This window comes from Salvelinus alpinus, chromosome 7, assembly GCF_045679555.1.
Source record: "Salvelinus alpinus chromosome 7, SLU_Salpinus.1, whole genome shotgun sequence".
NCBI lineage: Eukaryota > Metazoa > Chordata > Actinopteri > Salmoniformes > Salmonidae > Salvelinus > Salvelinus alpinus.
Genome location: NC_092092.1, coordinates 86,742,966 through 86,764,074, shown reverse-complemented (window position 1 = coordinate 86,764,074; position 21,109 = coordinate 86,742,966). Strand labels below are relative to the sequence as shown.

At 51.5% G+C, this 21,109-nt stretch overlaps 1 protein-coding gene across 2 annotated transcripts in view; it reads left to right on the top strand.

The window, feature by feature from the left end:
* The window catches only part of LOC139581804 (calnexin), a 44,506-nt gene extending 23,397 nt beyond the window's left edge, over nt 1–21,109 (top strand). For both annotated transcript variants that reach the window (XM_071411985.1, XM_071411984.1), the window contains exons 5-12: nt 5,595–5,736; nt 6,960–7,041; nt 7,325–7,517; nt 17,002–17,267; nt 17,795–17,914; nt 18,033–18,225; nt 18,309–18,382; nt 18,470–21,109. In XM_071411985.1, coding sequence (XP_071268086.1) covers nt 5,595–5,736; nt 6,960–7,041; nt 7,325–7,517; nt 17,002–17,267; nt 17,795–17,914; nt 18,033–18,225; nt 18,309–18,382; nt 18,470–18,478 — 1,079 coding nt within the window. In that variant the 3' untranslated portion in view covers nt 18,479–21,109. The remainder of the gene's footprint in view (nt 1–5,594; nt 5,737–6,959; nt 7,042–7,324; nt 7,518–17,001; nt 17,268–17,794; nt 17,915–18,032; nt 18,226–18,308; nt 18,383–18,469) is intronic.

Here is a 21,109-nt window from a genome sequence, read left to right as displayed (position 1 = left end):
AGACAGAGTACTGACAGTATGATGGGAGGTAGACAGAGTACTGATAGTATGATGGGAGGTAGACAGAGTACTGACAGTGTGATGGGAGGTAGACTGAGTACTGACAGTATGATGGGAGGTAGACTGAGTACTGACAGTATGATGGGAGGTAGACTGGGTACTGACAGTATGATGGGAGGTAGACTACACTATGACAATATGATGGGAGGTAGACTGAGTACTGACAGTATGATGGGAGGTAGACAGAGTACTGACAGTATGATGGGAGGTAGACAGAGTACTGCCAGTATGATGGGAGGTAGACAGAGTACTGACAGTATGATGGGAGGTAGACTACACTATGACAGTATGATGGGAGGTAGACTGAGTACTGACAGTATGATGGGAGGTAGACAGAGTACTGACAGTATGAAGGGAGGTAGACAGAGTACTGCCAGTATGATGGGAGGTAGACAGAGTACTGACAGTATGATGTGAGGTAGACCGAGTACTGACAGTATGATGGGAGGTAGACAGAGTACTGACAGTGTGATGGGAGGTAGACTGAGTACTGACAGTATGATGAGAGGTAGACAGAGTACTGACAGTATGATGGGAGGTAGACTGAGTACTGACAGTATGATGGGAGGTAGACAGAGTACTGACAGTATGATGGGAGGTAGACAGAGTACTGACAGTATGATGGGAGGTAGACTACACTATGACAGTATGATGGGAGGTAGACAGAGTACTGACAGTGTGATGGGAGGTAGACAGAGTACTGACAGTATGATGGGAGGTAGACAGAGTACTGGCAGTATGATGGGAGGTAGACAGAGTACTGACAGTATGATGGGAGGTAGACTGAGTACTGACAGTATGATGGGAGGTAGACTGAGTACTGACAGTGTGATGGGAGGTAGACAGAGTACTGACAGTGTGATGGGAGGTAGACAGAGTACTGACAGTATGATGGGAGGTAGACAGAGTACTGGCAGTATGATGGGAGGTAGACAGAGTACTGACAGTATGATGGGAGGTAGACTGAGTACTGACAGTATGATGGGAGGTAGACTGAGTACTGACAGTATGATGGGAGGTAGACTGAGTACTGACAGTGTGATGGGAGGTAGACAGAGTACTGACAGTATGATGGGAGGTAGACAGAGTACTGACAGAATGATGGGAGGTAGACTGAGAATATTGACAGTATGATGGGAGGTAGACAGAGTACTGACAGTATGATGGGAGGTATGCAGAGTACTGACAGTGTGATGAAAGGTAGACTGACAGTATGATGGGAGGTAGACTGAGTCCTGACAATGTGATGGGAGGTAGACAGAGTACTGACAGTGTGATGGGAGGTAGACTGAGTACTGACAGTATGATGGGAGGTAGACAGAGTACTGACAGTATGATGGGAGGTAGACAGAGTACAGGCAGTATGATGGGAGGTAGACAGAGTGCTGACAGTATGATGGGAGGTAGACAGAGTACTGACAGTATGATGGGAGGTAGACAGAGTACTGACAGTATGATGGGAGGTAGACAGAGTACTGACAGTATGATGGGAGGTAGACAGAGTACTGACAGTATGATGGGAGGTAGACTGAGTACTGACAGTATGATGGGAGGTAGACTGAGTACTGACAGTATGATGGGAGGTAGACTACACTATGACAATATGATGGGAGGTAGACTGAGTACTGACAGTATGATGGGAGGTAGACAGAGTACTGACAGTATGAAGGGAGGTAGACAGAGTCCTGCCAGTATGATGGGAGGTAGACAGAGTACTGACAGTATGATGGGAGGTAGACTACACTATGACAGTATGATGGGAGGTAGACTGAGTACTGACAGTATGATGGGAGGTAGACAGATTACTGACAGTATGAAGGGAGGTAGACAGAGTACTGGCAGTATGATGGGAGGTAGACAGAGTACTGACAGTATGATGGGAGGTAGACAGAGTACTGACAGTGTGATGGAAGGTAGACAGAGTACTGACAGTGTGATGGGAGGTAGACAGAGTACTGACAGTATGATGGGAGGTAGACTACACTATGACAGTATGATGGGAGGTAGACAGAGTACTGACAGTATGATGGGAGGTAGACAGAGTACTGACAGTATGATGGGAGGTAGACTACACTATGACAGTATGATGGGAGGTAGACAGAGTACTGACAGTGTGATGGGAGGTAGACAGAGTACTGACAGTATGATGGGAGGTAGACAGAGTACTGGCAGTATGATGGGAGGTAGACAGAGTACTGACAGTATGATGGGAGGTAGACTGAGTACTGACAGTATGATGGGAGGTAGACTGAGTACTGACAGTGTGATGGGAGGTAGACAGAGTACTGACAGTGTGATGGGAGGTAGACAGAGTACTGACAGTGTGATGGGAGGTAGACTGAGTACTGACAGTGTGATGGGAGGTAGACAGAGTACTGACAGAATGATGGGAGGTAGACTGAGTACTGACAGTGTGATGGGAGGTAGACAGAGTACTGACAGTATGATGGGAGGTAGACTACACTATGACAATATGATGGGAGGTAGACTGAGTACTGACAGTATGATGGGAGGTAGACAGAGTACTGACAGTATGAAGGGAGGTAGACAGAGTCCTGCCAGTATGATGGGAGGTAGACAGAGTACTGACAGTATGATGGGAGGTAGACTACACTATGACAGTATGATGGGAGGTAGACTGAGTACTGACAGTATGATGGGAGGTAGACAGATTACTGACAGTATGAAGGGAGGTAGACAGAGTACTGGCAGTATGATGGGAGGTAGACAGAGTACTGACAGTATGATGGGAGGTAGACAGAGTACTGAGAGTGTGATGGAAGGTAGACAGAGTACTGACAGTGTGATGGGAGGTAGACAGAGTACTGACAGTATGATGGGAGGTAGACTACACTATGACAGTATGATGGGAGGTAGACAGAGTACTGACAGTGTGATGGGAGGTAGACAGAGTACTGACAGTATGATGGGAGGTAGACAGAGTACTGGCAGTATGATGGGAGGTAGACAGAGTACTGACAGTATGATGGGAGGTAGACTGAGTACTGACAGTATGATGGGAGGTAGACTGAGTACTGACAGTGTGATGGGAGGTAGACAGAGTACTGACAGTGTGATGGGAGGTAGACAGAGTACTGACAGAATGATGGGAGGTAGACTGAGAATACTGACAGTATGATGGGAGGTAGACAGAGTACTGACAGTATGATGGGAGGTAGACTGAGTACTGACAGTGTGATGAAAGGTAGACTGACAGTATGATGGGAGGTAGACTGAGTCCTGACAATGTGATGGGAGGTAGACTGAGTCCTGACAATGTGATGGGAGGTAGACAGAGTACTGACAGTGTGATGGGAGGTAGACTGAGTACTGACAGTATGATGGGAGGTAGACAGAGTACTGACAGTATGATGGGAGGTAGACAGAGTACAGGCAGTATGGTGGGAGGTAGACAGAGTGCTGACAGTATGATGGGAGGTAGACAGAGTACTGACAGTATGATGGGAGGTAGACAGAGTACTGACAGTATGATGGGAGGTACACAGAGTACTGACAGTATGATGGGAGGTAGACAGAGTACTGACAGTATGATGGGAGGTAGACTGAGTACTGACAGTATGATGGGAGGTAGACTGAGTACTGACAGTATGATGGGAGGTAGACTACACTATGACAATATGATGGGAGGTAGACTGAGTACTGACAGTATGATGGGAGGTAGACAGAGTACTGACAGTATGAAGGGAGGTAGACAGAGTCCTGCCAGTATGATGGGAGGTAGACAGAGTACTGACAGTATGATGGGAGGTAGACTACACTATGACAGTATGATGGGAGGTAGACTGAGTACTGACAGTATGATGGGAGGTAGACAGAGTACTGACAGTATGAAGGGAGGTAGACAGAGTACTGCCAGTATGATGGGAGGTAGACAGAGTACTGCCAGTATGATGGGAGGTAGACAGAGTACTGACAGTATGATGCGAGGTAGACAGAGTACTGACAGTGTGATGGGAGGTAGACTGAGTACTGACAGTATGATGGGAGGTAGACTGAGTACTGACAGTATGATGGGAGGTAGACAGAGTACTGACAGTATGAAGGGAGGTAGACAGAGTACTGCCAGTATGATGGGAGGTAGACAGAGTACTGCCAGTATGATGGGAGGTAGACAGAGTACTGACAGTATGATGGGAGGTAGACAGAGTACTGACAGTATGATGGGAGGTAGACAGAGTACTGACAGTATGATGGGAGGTAGACAGAGTACTGACAGTGTGATGGGAGGTAGACTGAGTACTGACAGTATGATGAGAGGTAGACAGAGTACTGACAGTATGATGGGAGGTAGACAGAGTACTGACAGTATGATGGGAGGTAGACAGAGTACTGCCAGTATGATGGGAGGTAGACAGAGTACTGACAGTATGATGGGAGGTAGACTACACTATGACAGTATGATGGGAGGTAGACTGAGTACTGACAGTATGATGGGAGGTAGACAGAGTACTGACAGTATGAAGGGAGGTAGACAGAGTACTGACAGTATGATGGGAGGTAGACAGAGTACTGCCAGTATGATGGGAGGTAGACAGAGTACTGACAGTATGATGTGAGGTAGACCGAGTACTGACAGTATGATGGGAGGTAGACAGAGTACTGACAGTGTGATGGGAGGTAGACTGAGTACTGACAGTATGATGAGAGGTAGACAGAGTACTGACAGTATGATGGGAGGTAGACTGAGTACTGACAGTATGATGGGAGGTAGACAGAGTACTGACAGTATGATGGGAGGTAGACAGAGTACTGACAGTATGATGGGAGGTAGACAGAGTACTGACAGTATGATGGGAGGTAGACTGAGTACTGACAGTATGATGGGAGGTAGACAGAGTACTGACAGTATGATTGGAGGTAGACAGAGTACTGACAGTATGATGGGAGGTAGACTGAGTACTGACAGTATGATGGGAGGTAGACAGAGTACTGACAGTGTGATGGGAGGTAGACTGAGTACTGACAGTATGATGGGAGGTAGACAGAGTACTGACAGTATGATGGGAGGTAGACTGAGTACTGACAGTATGATGGGAGGTAGACTGAGTACTGACAGTATGATGGGAGGTAGACAGAGTACTGACAGTATGATGGGAGGTAGACAGAGTACTGACAGTGTGATGGGAGGTAGACTGAGTACTGACAGTATGATGGGAGGTAGACAGAGTACTGACAGTATGATGGGAGGTAGATTGAGTACTGACAGTATGATGGGAGGTAGACAGAGTACTGACAGTATGATGGGAGGTAGACAGAGTACTGACAGTATGATGGGAGGTAGACTGAGTCCTGACAATGTGATGGGAGGTAGACAGAGTACTGACAGTATGATGGGAGGTATGCAGAGTACTGACAGTATGATGGTAGGTAGACTACACCAGGAGCTGTCACCGACGTTAAGTGTACAATTTCAGGGGTTAAAGGTCATCGGTGTGTTTTCCTACGGGTCAGTAGGCAGTAGAGTATCCAGAGGTTAGCGTTAGAGCCAGGGGTTAAAGGTGTGTTTCCTCCAGGCCAATGGGTGGTGGAAGAGCCAGCGGCTGCAATGTATCCTGGGAACAGAGCACTGGTGATGAAGTCATCCGGACGACACCATGCCATCGCTGCCTACCTACACACACCCTTTACCTTCATACACACACCGCTCTGCCTGCAGTGAGTACACACACCCTTTACCTTCATACACACACCGCTCTGCCTGCAGTGAGTACACACACCCTTTACCTTCATACACACACCGCTCTGCCTGCAGTGAGTACACACACCCTTTACCTTCATACACACACCGCTCTGCCTGCAGTGAGTACACACACCCTTTACCTTCATACACACACCGCTCTGCCTGCAGTGAGTACACACACCCTTTACCTTCATACACACACCGCTCTGCCTGCAGTGAGTACACACACCCTTTACCTTCATACACACACCGCTCTGCCTGCAGTTAGTACACACACCCTTCACCTTCATACACACACCGCTCTGCCTGCAGTGAGTACACACACCCTTTACCTTCATACACACACCGCTCTGCCTGCAGTGAGTACACACACCCTTTACCTTCATACACACACCGCTCTGCCTGCAGTGAGTACACACACCCTTCACCTTCATACACACACCGCTCTGCCTGCAGTGAGTACACACACCCTTTACCTTCATACACACCGCTCTGCCTGCAGTGAGTACACACACCCTTCACCTTCATACACACACCGCTCTGCCTGCAGTGAGTACACACACCCTTTACCTTCATACACACACCGCTCTGCCTGCAGTGAGTACACACACCCTTCACCTTCATACACACACCGCTCTGCCTGCAGTGAGTACACACACCCTTCACCTTCATACACACACCGCTCTGCCTGCAGTGAGTATACACACCCTTCACCTTCATACACACACCGCTCTGCCTGCAGTGAGTACACACACCCTTCACCTTCATACACACACACCGCTCTGCCTGCAGTGAGTACACACACCCTTCACCTTCATACACACACCGCTCTGCCTGCAGTGAGTACACACACCCTTTACCTTCATACACACCGCTCTGCCTGCAGTGAGTACACACACCCTTCACCTTCATACACACACCGCTCTGCCTGCAGTGAGTACACACACCCTTTACCTTCATACACACCGCTCTGCCTGCAGTGAGTACACACACCCTTCACCTTCATACACACACCGCTCTGCCTGCAGTGAGTACACACACCCTTTACCTTCATACACACCGCTCTGCCTGCAGTGAGTACACACACCCTTCACCTTCATACACACACCGCTCTGCCTGCAGTGAGTACACACACACATATGTACGCACGCCCACATCAGTGGAGCCTTTATCAAGCTACTTACTACTGTGTGTACAGGTATGAGGTGATGTTCGGGAGAGATGTAGAGTGCAGTGGAGCCTACATCAAACTCCTGTCTCAGTCCCATCTGCTACGACTGGTGAGTCAACCCAACTGCTGCAACATTCCTCTAGCTATAACGATGCTCCTTGTTGTGTCTTTGTTTGGTTTGGAGGAAGTTGTATGATGTTGTGTGTGTGTGTGTGTGTGTGTGTGTGTGTGTGTGTGTGTGTGTGTGTGTGTGTGTGTGTGTGTGTGTGTGTGTGTGTGTGTGTGTGTGTGTGTGTGTGTGTGTGTGTGTGTGTGTGTGTGTGTGTGTGTGTGTCTGTCTGTGTGTGTCTGTCTGTGTGTATATATTTATATTTATATATCTGTGTGTGTAGAGCCAGTTCAGTGAGTCCACTCCGTACTCTGTGATGTTTGGTCCTGATAAGTGCGGCACCAGCCACCGCATCCATCTCATCGTCAGGGTAACGGACTCCAGCAACGGCCGTAACCAGGAGATACACGCCCCCCAACCCGCCGATGACCTGACGGTGTACTTCACCGATCGACAACCACACCTCTACACACTACGTTAGTATGCACCCTAAACCCTACCTCTACACACTACGTTGGTATGCACCCTAAACCCTACCTCTACACACTACGTTAGTATGCACCCTAAACCCTACCTCTACACACTACGTTAGTATGCACCCTAAACCCTACCTCTACACACTACGTTAGTATGCACCCTAAACCCTACCTCTACACACTACGTTAGTATGCACCCTAAACCCTACCTCTACACACTACGTTAGTATGCACCCTAAACCCTACCTCTACACACTACGTTAGGATGCACCCTAAACCCTACCTCTACACACTACGTTAGTATGCACTCTAAACCCTACCTCTACACACTACGTTAGTATGCACCCTAAACCCTACCTCTACACACTACGTTAGTATGCACCCTAAACCCTACCTCTACACACTACGTTAGTATGCACCCTAAACCCTACCTCTACACACTACGTTAGTATGCGCTCTAACCACTACCTCTACACACTACGTTAGTATGCACCCTAAACCCTACCTCTACACACTACGTTAGTATGCACCCTAACCACTACCTCTACACACTACGTTAGTATGCACCCTAACCACTACCTCTACACACTACGTTAGTATGCACCCTAAACCCTACCTCTACACACTACGTTAGTATGCACCCTAAACCCTACCTCTACACACTACGTTAGTATGCACCCTAAACCCTACCTCTACACACTACGTTAGTATGCACCCTAACCACTACCTCTACACACTACGTTAGTATGCACCCTAACCACTACCTCTACACACTACGTTAGTATGCACCCTAAACCCTACCTCTACACACTACGTTAGTATGCACCCTAAACCCTACCTCTACACACTACGTTAGTATGCACCCTAAACCCTACCTCTACACACTACGTTAGTATGCACCCTAAACCCTACCTCTACACACTACGTTAGTATGCACCCTAAACCCTACCTCTACACACTACGTTAGTATGCACCCTAAACCCTACCTCTACACACTACGTTAGTATGCGCCCTAACCACTACCTCTACACACTACGTTAGTATGCACCCTAAACCCTACCTCTACACACTACGTTAGTATGCACCCTAACCACTACCTCTACACACTACGTTAGTATGCACCCTAACCACTACCTCTACACAATACGTTAGTATGCACCCTAAACCCTACCTCTACACACTACGTTAGTATGCACCCTAAATCCTACCTCTACACACTACGTTAGTATGCACCCTAAACCCTACCTCTACACACTACGTTAGTATGCACCCTAACCACTACCTCTACACACTACGTTAGTATGCACCCTAAACCATACCTCTACACACTACGTTAGTATGCACCCTAAACCCTACCTCTACACACTACGTTAGTATGCACCCTAAACCCTACCTCTACACACTACGTTAGTATGCACCCTAACCACTACCTCTACACACTACGTTAGTATGCACCCTAACCACTACCTCTACACACTACGTTAGTATGCACCCTAAACCCTACCTCTACACACTACGTTAGTATGCACCCTAAACCCTACCTCTACACACTACGTTAGTATGCACCCTAAACCCTACCTCTACACACTACGTTAGTATGCACCCTAAACCCTACCTCTACACACTACGTTAGTATGCGCCCTAACCACTACCTCTACACACTACGTTAGTATGCACCCTAAACCCTACCTCTACACACTACGTTAGTATGCACCCTAACCACTACCTCTACACACTACGTTAGTATGCACCCTAACCACTACCTCTACACACTACGTTAGTATGCACCCTAAACCCTACCTCTACACACTACGTTAGTATGCACCCTAAATCCTACCTCTACACACTACGTTAGTATGCACCCTAAACCCTACCTCTACACACTACGTTAGTATGCACGCTAAATCCTACCTCTACACACTACGTTAGTATGCACCCTAAACCCTACCTCTACACACTACGTTAGTATGCACCCTAACCACTACCTCTACACACTACGTTAGTATGCACCCTAAACCCTACCTCTACACACTACGTTAGTATGCACCCTAAACCCTACCTCTACACACTACGTTAGTATGCACCCTAAACCCTACCTCTACACACTACGTTAGTATGCACCCTAACCACTACCTCTACACACTACGTTAGTATGCACCCTAACCACTACCTCTACACACTACGTTAGTATGCACCCTAAATCCTACCTCTACACACTACGTTAGTATGCACCCTAAACCCTACCTCTACACACTACGTTAGTATGCACCCTAAACCCTACCTCTACACACTACGTTAGTATGCACCCTAAACCCTACCTCTACACACTACGTTAGTATGCACCCTAAACCCTACCTCTACACACTACGTTAGTATGCACCCTAAACCCTACCTCTACACACTACGTTAGTATGCGCCCTAACCACTACCTCTACACACTACGTTAGTATGCACCCTAAACCCTACCTCTACACACTACGTTAGTATGCACCCTAACCACTACCTCTACACACTACGTTAGTATGCACCCTAACCACTACCTCTACACACTACGTTAGTATGCACCCTAAACCCTACCTCTACACACTACGTTAGTATGCACCCTAAACCCTACCTCTACACACTACGTTAGTATGCACCCTAAACCCTACCTCTACACACTACGTTAGTATGCACCCTAACCACTACCTCTACACACTACGTTAGTATGCACCCTAAACCCTACCTCTACACACTACATGGCTTTCCTATAGAAATCTGCCATTGATCTCCGAGGAGATCCGAGGAGGGTTTTCTCCTGGAGCAGTTTGGTGTCCAGGCTTTTTCTGAAGGCTCTCCACGAGTCTGCAATTGTTTCCATTCATGTTGCGATAGTCGATGTTCATACCCAGAGAAATCCGTCCAGGTATCCCTGCCTACCTGATGAACTGGGGATGGGTCGTGAACGCTCCGCCTACCTGATGAACTGGGGATGGGTCGTGAACGCTCCGCCTACCTGATGAACTGGGGATGGGTCGTGAACGCTCCGCCTACCTGATGAACTGGGGATGGGTCGTGAACGCTCCGCCCACCCGATGAACTGGGGATGGGTCGTGAACGCTTCGCCTACCCGATGAACTGGGGATGGGTCGTGAACGCTCCGCCCACCTGATGAACTGGGGATGGGTCGTGAACGCTTCGCCTACCTGATGAACTGGGGATGGGTCGTAAACGCTCCGCCTACCTGATGAACTGGGGATGGGTCGTGAACGCTTCGCCCACCTGATGAACTGGGGATGGGTCGTGAAACGCTCCGCCCACCTGATGAACTGGGGATGGGTCGTGAAACGCTCCGCCCACCTGATGAACTGGGGATGGGTCGTGAAACGCTCCGCCCACCTGATGAACTGGGGATGGGTCGTGAACGCTCCGCCCACCCGATGAACTGGGGATGGGTCGTGAAAACGCTCCGCCCACCCGATGAACTGGGGATGGGTCGTGAACGCTCCGCCCACCTGATGAACTGGGGATGGGTCGTAAAGGCTCCGCCCACCTGATGAACTGGGGATGGGTCGTGAACGCTCCGCCCACCTGATGAACTGGGGATGGGTCGTGAACGCTCCGCCCACCTGATGAACTGGGGATGGGTCGTGAACGCTCCGCCCACCTGATGAACTGGGGATGGGTCGTGAACGCTCCGCCCACCTGATGAACTGGGGATGGGTTGTAAAGGCTCCGCCCACCTGATGAACTGGGGATGGGTTGTAAAGGCTCCGCCCACCTGATGAACTGGGGATGGGTCGTGAACGCTCCGCCCACCTGATGAACTGGGGATGGGTTGTAAAGGCTCCGCCCACCTGATGAACTGGGGATGGGTCGTGAAACGCTCCGCCCACCTGATGAACTGGGGATGGGTTGTAAAGGCTCCGCCCACCTGATGAACTGGGGATGGGTCGTGAAACGCTCCGCCCACCTGATGAACTGGGGATGGGTTGTAAAGGCTCCGCCCACCTGATGAACTGGGGATGGGTTGTAAAGGCTCCGCCCACCTGATGAACTGGGGATGGGTTGTAAAGGCTCCGCCCACCTGATGAACTGGGGATGGGTTGTAAAGGCTCCGCCCACCTGATGAACTGGGGATGGGTTGTAAAGGCTCCGCCCACCTGATGAACTGGGGATGGGTTGTAAAGGCTCCGCCCACCTGATGAACTGGGGATGGGTTGTAAAGGCTCCGCCCACCTGATGAAATGGGGATGGGTCGTGAAACGCTCCGCCCACCTGATGAACTGGGGATGGGTTGTAAAGGCTCCGCCCACCTGATGAACTGGGGATGGGTTGTGAAACGCTCCGCCCACCTGATGAACTGGGGATGGGTTGTAAAGGCTCCGCCCACCTGATGAACTGGGGATGGGTTGTAAAGGCTCCGCCCACCTGATGAACTGGGGATGGGTTGTAAAGGCTCCGCCCACCTGATGAACTGGGGATGGGTCGTGAACGCTCCGCCCACCTGATGAACTGGGGATGGGTCGTGAACGCTCCGCCCACCTGATGAACTGGGGATGGGTTGTAAAGGCTCCGCCCACCTGATGAACTGGGGATGGGTCGTGAACGCTCCGCCCACCTGATGAACTGGGGATGGGTTGTAAAGGCTCCGCCCACCTGATGAACTGGGGATGGGTCGTGAACGCTCCGCCCACCTGATGAACTGGGGATGGGTCGTGAACGCTCCGCCCACCTGATGAACTGGGGATGGGTTGTAAAGGCTCCGCCCACCTGATGAACTGGGGATGGGTTGTAAAGGCTCCGCCCACCTGATGAACTGGGGATGGGTTGTAAAGGCTCCGCCCACCTGATGAACTGGGGATGGGTTGTAAAGGCTCCGCCCACCTGATGAACTGGGGATGGGTTGTAAAGGCTCCGCCCACCTGATGAACTGGGGATGGGTCGTGAACGCTCCGCCCACCTGATGAACTGGGGATGGGTCGTGAACGCTCCGCCCACCTGATGAACTGGGGATGGGTTGTAAAGGCTCCGCCCACCTGATGAACTGGGGATGGGTTGTAAAGGCTCCGCCCACCTGATGAACTGGGGATGGGTTGTAAAGGCTCCGCCCACCTGATGAACTGGGGATGGGTCGTGAAACGCTCCGCCCACCTGATGAACTGGGGATGGGTTGTAAAGGCTCCGCCCACCTGATGAACTGGGGATGGGTTGTAAAGGCTCCGCCCACCTGATGAACTGGGGATGGGTTGTAAAGGCTCCGCCCACCTGATGAACTGGGGATGGGTTGTAAAGGCTCCGCCCACCTGATGAACTGGGGATGGGTCGTGAACGCTCCGCCCACCTGATGAACTGGGGATGGGTCGTGAACGCTCCGCCCACCTGATGAACTGGGGATGGGTTGTAAAGGCTCCGCCCACCTGATGAACTGGGGATGGGTCGTGAACGCTCCGCCCACCTGATGAACTGGGGATGGGTCGTGAACGCTCCGCCCACCTGATGAACTGGGGATGGGTTGTAAATGCTCCGCCCACCTGATGAACTGGGGATGGGTTGTAAAGGCTCCGCCCACCTGATGAACTGGGGATGGGTTGTAAAGGCTCCGCCCACCTGATGAACTGGGGATGGGTTGTAAAGGCTCCGCCCACCTGATGAACTGGGGATGGGTTGTAAAGGCTCCGCCCACCTGATGAACTGGGGATGGGTCGTGAACGCTCCGCCCACCTGATGAACTGGGGATGGGTCGTGAACGCTCCGCCCACCTGATGAACTGGGGATGGGTAGTAAAGGCTCCGCCCACCTGATGAACTGGGGATGGGTCGTGAACGCTCCGCCCACCTGATGAACTGGGGATGGGTCGTGAACGCTCCGCCCACCTGATGAACTGGGGATGGGTTGTAAAGGCTCCGCCCACCTGATGAACTGGGGATGGGTTGTAAAGGCTCCGCCCACCTGATGAACTGGGGATGGGTTGTAAAGGCTCCGCCCACCTGATGAACTGGGGATGGGTTGTAAAGGCTCCGCCCACCTGATGAACTGGGGATGGGTTGTAAAGGCTCCGCCCACCTGATGAACTGGGGATGGGTCGTGAACGCTCCGCCCACCTGATGAACTGGGGATGGGTCGTGAACGCTCCGCCCACCTGATGAACTGGGGATGGGTTGTAAAGGCTCCGCCCACCTGATGAACTGGGGATGGGTCGTGAACGCTCCGCCCACCTGATGAACTGGGGATGGGTCGTGAACGCTCCGCCCACCTGATGAACTGGGGATGGGTTGTAAAGGCTCCGCCCACCTGATGAACTGGGGATGGGTTGTAAAGGCTCCGCCCACCTGATGAACTGGGGATGGGTTGTAAAGGCACCGCCCACCTGATGAACTGGGGATGGGTTGTAAAGGCTCCGCCCACCTGATGAACTGGGGATGGGTTGTAAAGGCTCCGCCCACCTGATGAACTGGGGATGGGTTGTAAAGGCTCCGCCCACCTGATGAACTGGGGATGGGTTGTAAAGGCTCCGCCCACCTGATGAACTGGGGATGGGTTGTAAAGGCTCCGCCCACCTGATGAACTGGGGATGGGTTGTAAAGGCTCCGCCCACCTGATGAACTGGGGATGGGTCGTGAAACATTGGCGAGGACATTCTCACCTTTACTGTTAAGGCGAGGCTTATATGATCCAGCACTCTGGTACCCTACAGACCATGACCCTTTGTGTTTTCTACATCAGTCAAATGTAATGGAGTTCATCGCCCATGTTGTGAATGGGTGTTGGTTCATACATGGTTTTGTACAATGCTAGACATGACTGGCTTGTTGACCTGACAGCCAGTGAGGTGAGACAAGTGGTCTCACCAGCAGCACACATGAACATTGTTGAGTAAGGGGGAAGCTGGTGTGATGTTGATGATGATGTGTTGTTCTGTGAGTCAAATACACCAGATATTGTTGTTGATGGGGGGAGGCCAGGGGGAGGTGCTCATTCTGGAAGTGGGCTGCTCATTGGATGGCTACATGGAGAAGGCCTTGGCAGAGAATGTGCTTAAATACCAGCCCCTCATGGCACGCTGGGACAGCCTCGGGTGGGACAGCCTCGGGTGGAGGTGCAGGCAGGCTGGGACAGCCTCGGGTGGAGGTGCAGACAGGGTGGGACAGCCTCGGGTGGGACAGCCTCGGGTGGAGGTGCAGGCAGGCTGGGACAGCCTCGGGTGGAGGTGCAGACAGGCTGGGACAGCCTCGGGTGGGACAGCCTCGGGTGGAGGTGCAGACAGGCTGGGACAGCCTCGGGTGGAGGTGCAGGCAGGCTGGAACAGCCTCGGGTGGAGGTGCAGGCAGGCTGGAACAGCCTCGGGTGGAGGTGCAGACAGGCTGGGACAGCCTCGGGTGGGACAGCCTCGGGTGGAGGTGCAGGCAGGCTGGGACAGCCTCGGGTGGAGGTGCAGGCAGGCTGGGACAGCCTCGGGTGGAGGTGCAGACAGGCTGGGACAGCCTCGGGTGGGACAGCCTCGGGTGGAGGTGCAGGCAGGCAGGAACAGCCTCGTGGAGGTGTAAGCTGGTGGTGCTGATATGTGGCAGTCTAAGCCAAACTCACAGGCTTGCAGTGCGTGGCCACCAGATTGTGGGCCTGACAACAACTAAGTAAAAGCAGTTGGCTAGGTACTGCTCTGTTTCAGCTGTCATGGGACTAAGACAAAGCAGTTGGCTAGGTACTGCTCTGTTCAGCTGTCATGGGACTAAGGCAAACCAGTTAGCTAGGTACTGCTCTGTTTCAGCTGTCGTGGGACTAAGGAAAAGCAGTTGGCTAGGTACTGCTCTGTTTCAGCTGTCGATGGACTAGGGCAAAGCAGTTGGCTAGGTACTGCTCTGTTTCAGTTGTCGTGGGACTAAGGCAAAGCAGTTGGCTAGGTACTGCTCTGTTTCAGCTGTCGTGGGACTAAGGCAAAGCAGTTGGCTAGGTACTGCTCTGTTTCAGCTGTCGTGGGACTAAGGCAAAGCAGTTGGCTAGGTACTACTCCGTTTCAGCTGTCGTGGGACTAAGGCAAAGCAGTTGGCTGGGTACTGCTCTGTTCAGCTGTCGTTGGACTAAGGCAAAGCAGTTGGCTAGGTAAAGCTCTGTTTCAGCTGTCGTGGGACTAGAGCAAAGCAGTTGGCTAGGTACTGCTCTGTTCAGCTGTCGTGGGACTAAGGCAAAGCAGTTGGCTAGGTACTGCTCTGTTTCAGCTGTCTTGGGACTAAGGCAAAGCAGTTGGCTAGGTACTGCTCTGTTTCAGCTGTCGTGGGACTAACGCAAAGCAGTTGGCTAGGTACTGCTCTGTTTCAGCTGTCGTGGGACTAAGACAAAGCAGTTGGCTAGGTACTGCTCTGTTTCAGCTGTCGATGGATTAGGGCAAAGCAGTTGGCTAGGTACTGCTCTGTTTCAGCTGTCGATGGACTAGGGCAAAGCAGTTGGCTAGGTACTGCTCTGTTTCAGCTGTCGTGGGAAAAAGGCAAAGCAGTTGGCTAGGTACTGCTCTGTTTCAGATGTCGTGGGACTAAGACAAAGCAGTTGGCTAGGTACTGCTCTGTTCAGCTGTCGTGGGACTAGGGCAAAGCAGTTAGCTAGGTACTCCTCTGTTTCAGCTGTCGTGGGACTAAGACAAAGCAGTTGGCTGGGTACTGCTCTGTTTCAGTTGTCGTGGGACTAAGACAAAGCAGTTGGCTAGGTAGTGCTCTGTTTCAGCTGTCGTGGGACTAAGGCAAAGCAGTTGGCTGGGTACTGCTCTGTTTCAGTTGTCGTGGGACTAAGGCAAAGCAGTTGGCTAGGTACTGCTCTGTTCAGCTGTCATGGGACTAAGGCAAAGCAGTTGGCTAGGTACTGCTCTGTTTCAGCTGTCGTGGGACTAAGGCAAAGCAGTTGGCTAGGTACTGCTCTGTTTCAGCTGTAGTGAGACTAGGGCAAAGCAGTTGGCTAGGTACTGCTCTGTTTCAGCTGTCGTGGGACTAAGGCAAAGCAGTTGGCTAGGTACTGCTCTGTTTCAGCTGTCGTGGGACTAAGGCAAAGCAGTTGGCTAGGTACTGCTCTGTTTCAGCTGTCGTGGGACTAAGGCAAAGCAGTTGGCTAGGTACTGCTCTGTTTCAACTGTCGTGGGACTAAGGCAAAGCAGTTGGCTAGGTACTGCTCTGTTTCAGCTGTCGTGGGACTAAGGCAAAGCAGTTGGCTAGGTACTGCTCTGTTTCAGCTGTCGTGGGACTAAGACAAAGCAGTTGGCTAGGTACTGCTCTGTTTCAGCTGTAGTGGGCAGCCTAGCTGCTTAGAGAAGGAGGTGCTTTCTGGACCCTTGAGGGACATGCATACAGGGACCTTTGATTGGTGGCTTCAAATAAATTATTTAACGTGTGTGTGTGTGTGTGTGTGTGTGTGTGTGTGTGTGTGTGTGTGTGTGTGTGTGTGTGTGTGTGTGTGTGTGTGTGTGTGTGTGTGTGTGTGTGTGTGTGTGTGTGTGTGTGTGTGTGTGTGTGTGTGTGTGTAGAATTGTATCAAGACAGCAGGTATGAGATTTTCATTGACCAATCGCTGATCAGTCAAGGCCGCCTGCTGACAGGCGAAGTCCAGTACAGAGAATCCCCTGACAGCCAACCAGAGTCCCCGGTGTCTGGGTTAGGGGTGGGCTCAGTCGCGGCGCTGGGTCTGGAACTGTGGTCATTGTCGGGGGAAGTTATGTTTGACAATTTCCTGTTGACTGATGACCTGAAGCTGGCTGAGAGATGGACACAGGACACCTGGGGACGGAAACAAGTACGTCTCTCTCTCTCTGTTTCACTCATCTCTCTCTCAATCTGTACGTCTCTCTCTCTCAATCTGTACGTCTCTCTCTCTCAATCTGTACGTCTCTCTTTCTGTTTCACTCATCTCTCTCTCAATCTGTACGTCTCTCTCTCTCTCAATCTGTACATCTCTCTTTCTGTTTCACTTATTCTCTCTCTCAATCTGTACGTCTCTCTCTCTGTTTCACTTATTCTCTCTCTCAATCTGTACATCTCTCTTTGTGATACTCCACTCGGAAATAACTGTGTGTGTGTGTGTGTGCGTGCGGTTTGTGTGTGTGCGTGCGGTGTGTGTGTGTGTGTGTGTGTGTGTGTGTGTGTGTGTGTGTGTGTGTGTGTGTGTGTGTGTCTATGTGTGTGTGTGTGTGTGTGTGTGTGTGTGTGTGTGTGTGTGTGTGTGTGTGTGTGTGTGTGTGTGTGTGTGTGTGTGTGTGTGTGTGTGTGTGTGTGTGTGTGCGTGCGTGCGTGCGTGCGTGCGTGCGGTGTGTGTTCTCCCAGCCTGGCCGGTTGGAGCGACTCCTGATAGCAACTAACTCTCGTCCCTGGCTCTGGGGTGTCTACATCTTCACGGTGGGATTACCCATCATCCTCTTTATCAGCTACATGTGGCCGGACAAGGTACACACACACACACACACACACACACACACACACACACACACACACACACACACACACACACACACACACACACATATACACACACACACTAATCCAATAGTACTATGTTTGTCAGAGATTCGGGCCCCCTGACCAGGACTACTACTATAAGAAGTCTGATGAACCTCAACTAGACAGACAACCAGAGAGAGACCTGCCAGACAGACAACCAGAGAGAGACCTGCCAGACAGACAACCAGAGAGAGACCTGCCAGACAGACAACCAGAGAGAGACCAGCCAGAAAGACCAACCAGCCTCTCAGACTATGGTGAGACACACAAACACACACCCACACACTGTATGTGCAGGCACACACATTACACGTCTAAGATGTGCTGTATGTGTTTGTAGGTGCGGTGAGCAGAGAGGGGGCCAGGAAGAGAGAAACTCAGAAGGTTCAGAGGAAGTCAGACCTGGAAGTTGAGGTGAAGACATGACCTTTAACCTCTCATCTTTATGTGTTAGACGTCTTTCTACAGACATCACTGATGTGTCTTTGTGTTTGTCTACAGAATGAGTGACAGGGCCTGGCGAGCCTGAGGACTAACCAACCCTAACCAGCCTGAGGACTAACCAGCCCTAACCAGCCTGAGGACTAACCAGCCTGAGGACTAACCGACCCTAACCAGCCTGAGGACTAACCGACACTAACCAGCCTGAGGACTAACCGACCCTAACCAACCTGAGGACTAACCAACCCTAACCAACCTGAGGACTAACCGACCCTAACCAGCCTGAGGACTAACCAACCCTAACCAGCCTGAGGACTAACCAACCCTAACCAACCCTAACCAACCTGAGGACTAACCGACCCTAACCAACCCTAACCAGCCTGAGGACTAACCGACCCTAACCAACCTGAGGACTAACCGACCCTAACCAACCCTAACCAACCTGAGGACTAACCAACCCTAACCAACCCTAACCAACCTGAGGACTAACCGACCCTAACCAACCCTAACCAGCCTGAGGACTAACCGACCCTAACCAGCCTGAGGACTAACCAACCCTAACCAACCCTAACCAACCTGAGGACTAACCGACCCTAACCAACCCTAACCAGCCTGAGGACTAACCGACCCTAACCAACCTGAGGACTAACCGACCCTAACCAACCTGAGGACTAACCAACCCTAACCAACCCTAACCAGCCTGAGGACTAACCGACCCTAACCAACCTGAGGTCTAACCAACCCTAACCAGCCTGAGGACTAACCGACCCTAACCAGCCTGAGGACTAACCGACCCTAACCAACCTGAGGACTAACCAACCCTAACCAGCCTGAGGACTTATCAACCCTAACCAGCCTGAGGACTAACCGACCCTAACCAACCTGAGGACTAACCGACACTAACCAACCCTAACCAGCCTGACGACTAACCGACCCTAACCAGCCTGAGGACTAACCAACCCTAACCAACCTGAGGACTAACCGACCCTAACCAGCCTGAGGACTAACCGACCCTAACCAACCTGAGGACTAACCGACCCTAACCAGCCTGAGGACTAACCAACCCTAACCAACCTGAGGACTAACCAACCCTAACCAACCCTAACCAACCTGAGGACTAACCGACCCTAACCAACCCTAACCAGCCTGAGGACTAACCGACCCTAACCAGCCTGAGGACTAACCAACCCTAACCAACCCTAACCAACCTGAGGACTAACCGACCCTAACCAACCCTAACCAGCCTGAGGACTAACCGACCCTAACCAACCTGAGGACTAACCGACCCTAACCAACCTGAGGACTAACCAACCCTAACCAACCCTAACCAGCCTGAGGACTAACCGACCCTAACCAACCTGAGGTCTAACCAACCCTAACCAGCCTGAGGACTAACCGACCCTAACCAGCCTGAGGACTAACCGACCCTAACCAACCTGAGGACTAACCAACCCTAACCAGCCTGAGGACTTATCAACCCTAACCAGCCTGAGGACTAACCGACCCTAACCAACCTGAGGACTAACCGACCCTAACCAACCCTAACCAGCCTGACGACTAACCGACCCTAACCAGCCTGAGGACTAACCAACCCTAACCAACCTGAGGACTAACCGACCCTAACCAGCCTGAGGACTAACCGACCCTAACCAACCTGAGGACTAACCGACCCTAACCAGCCTGAGGACTAACCAACCCTAACCAACCTGAGGACTAACCGACCCTAACCAGCCTGAGGACTAACCGACCCTAACCAACCTGAGGACTAACCAACCCTAACCAACCCTAACCAACCTGAGGACTAACCGACCCTAACCAACCCTAACCAGCCTGAGGACTAACCGACCCTAACCAGCCTGAGGACTAACCAACCCTAACCAACCCTAACCAACCTGAGGACTAACCGACCCTAACCAACCCTAACCAGCCTGAGGACTAACCGACCCTAACCAACCTGAGGACTAACCGACCCTAACCAACCTGAGGACTAACCAACCCTAACCAACCCTAACCAGCCTGAGGACTAACCGACCCTAACCAACCTGAGGTCTAACCAACCCTAACCAGCCTGAGGACTAACCGACCCTAACCAGCCTGAGGACTAACCGACCCTAACCAACCTGAGGACTAACCAACCCTAACCAGCCTGAGGACTTATCAACCCTAACCAGCCTGAGGACTAACCGACCCTAACCAACCTGAGGACTAACCGACCCTAACCAACCCTAACCAGCCTGACGACTAACCGACCCTAACCAGCCTGAGGACTAACCAACCCTAACCAACCTGAGGACTAGCCGACCCTAACCAGCCTGAGGACTAACCGACCCTAACCAACCTGAGGACTAACCGACCCTAACCAGCCTGAGGACTAACCAACCCTAACCAACCTGAGGACTAACCGACCCTAACCAGCCTGAGGACTAACCGACCCTAATCAACCTGAGGACTAACCGACCCTAACCAACCTGAGGACTAACCAACCCTAACCAGCCTGAGGACTAACCAACCCTAACCAGCCTGAGGACTAACCGACCCTAACCAGCCTGAGGACTAACTAGAGCTGTGGCGGTCACGAAATTTCATCAGCCAGTGATTGTCAAGCCAATAACTGTCGATCTCACGTTATTGCCACTGATGCAGACCTCTGGAACATCTACATGTAAAGAAGTCTAATAAATCCATGTAATATAACCTACA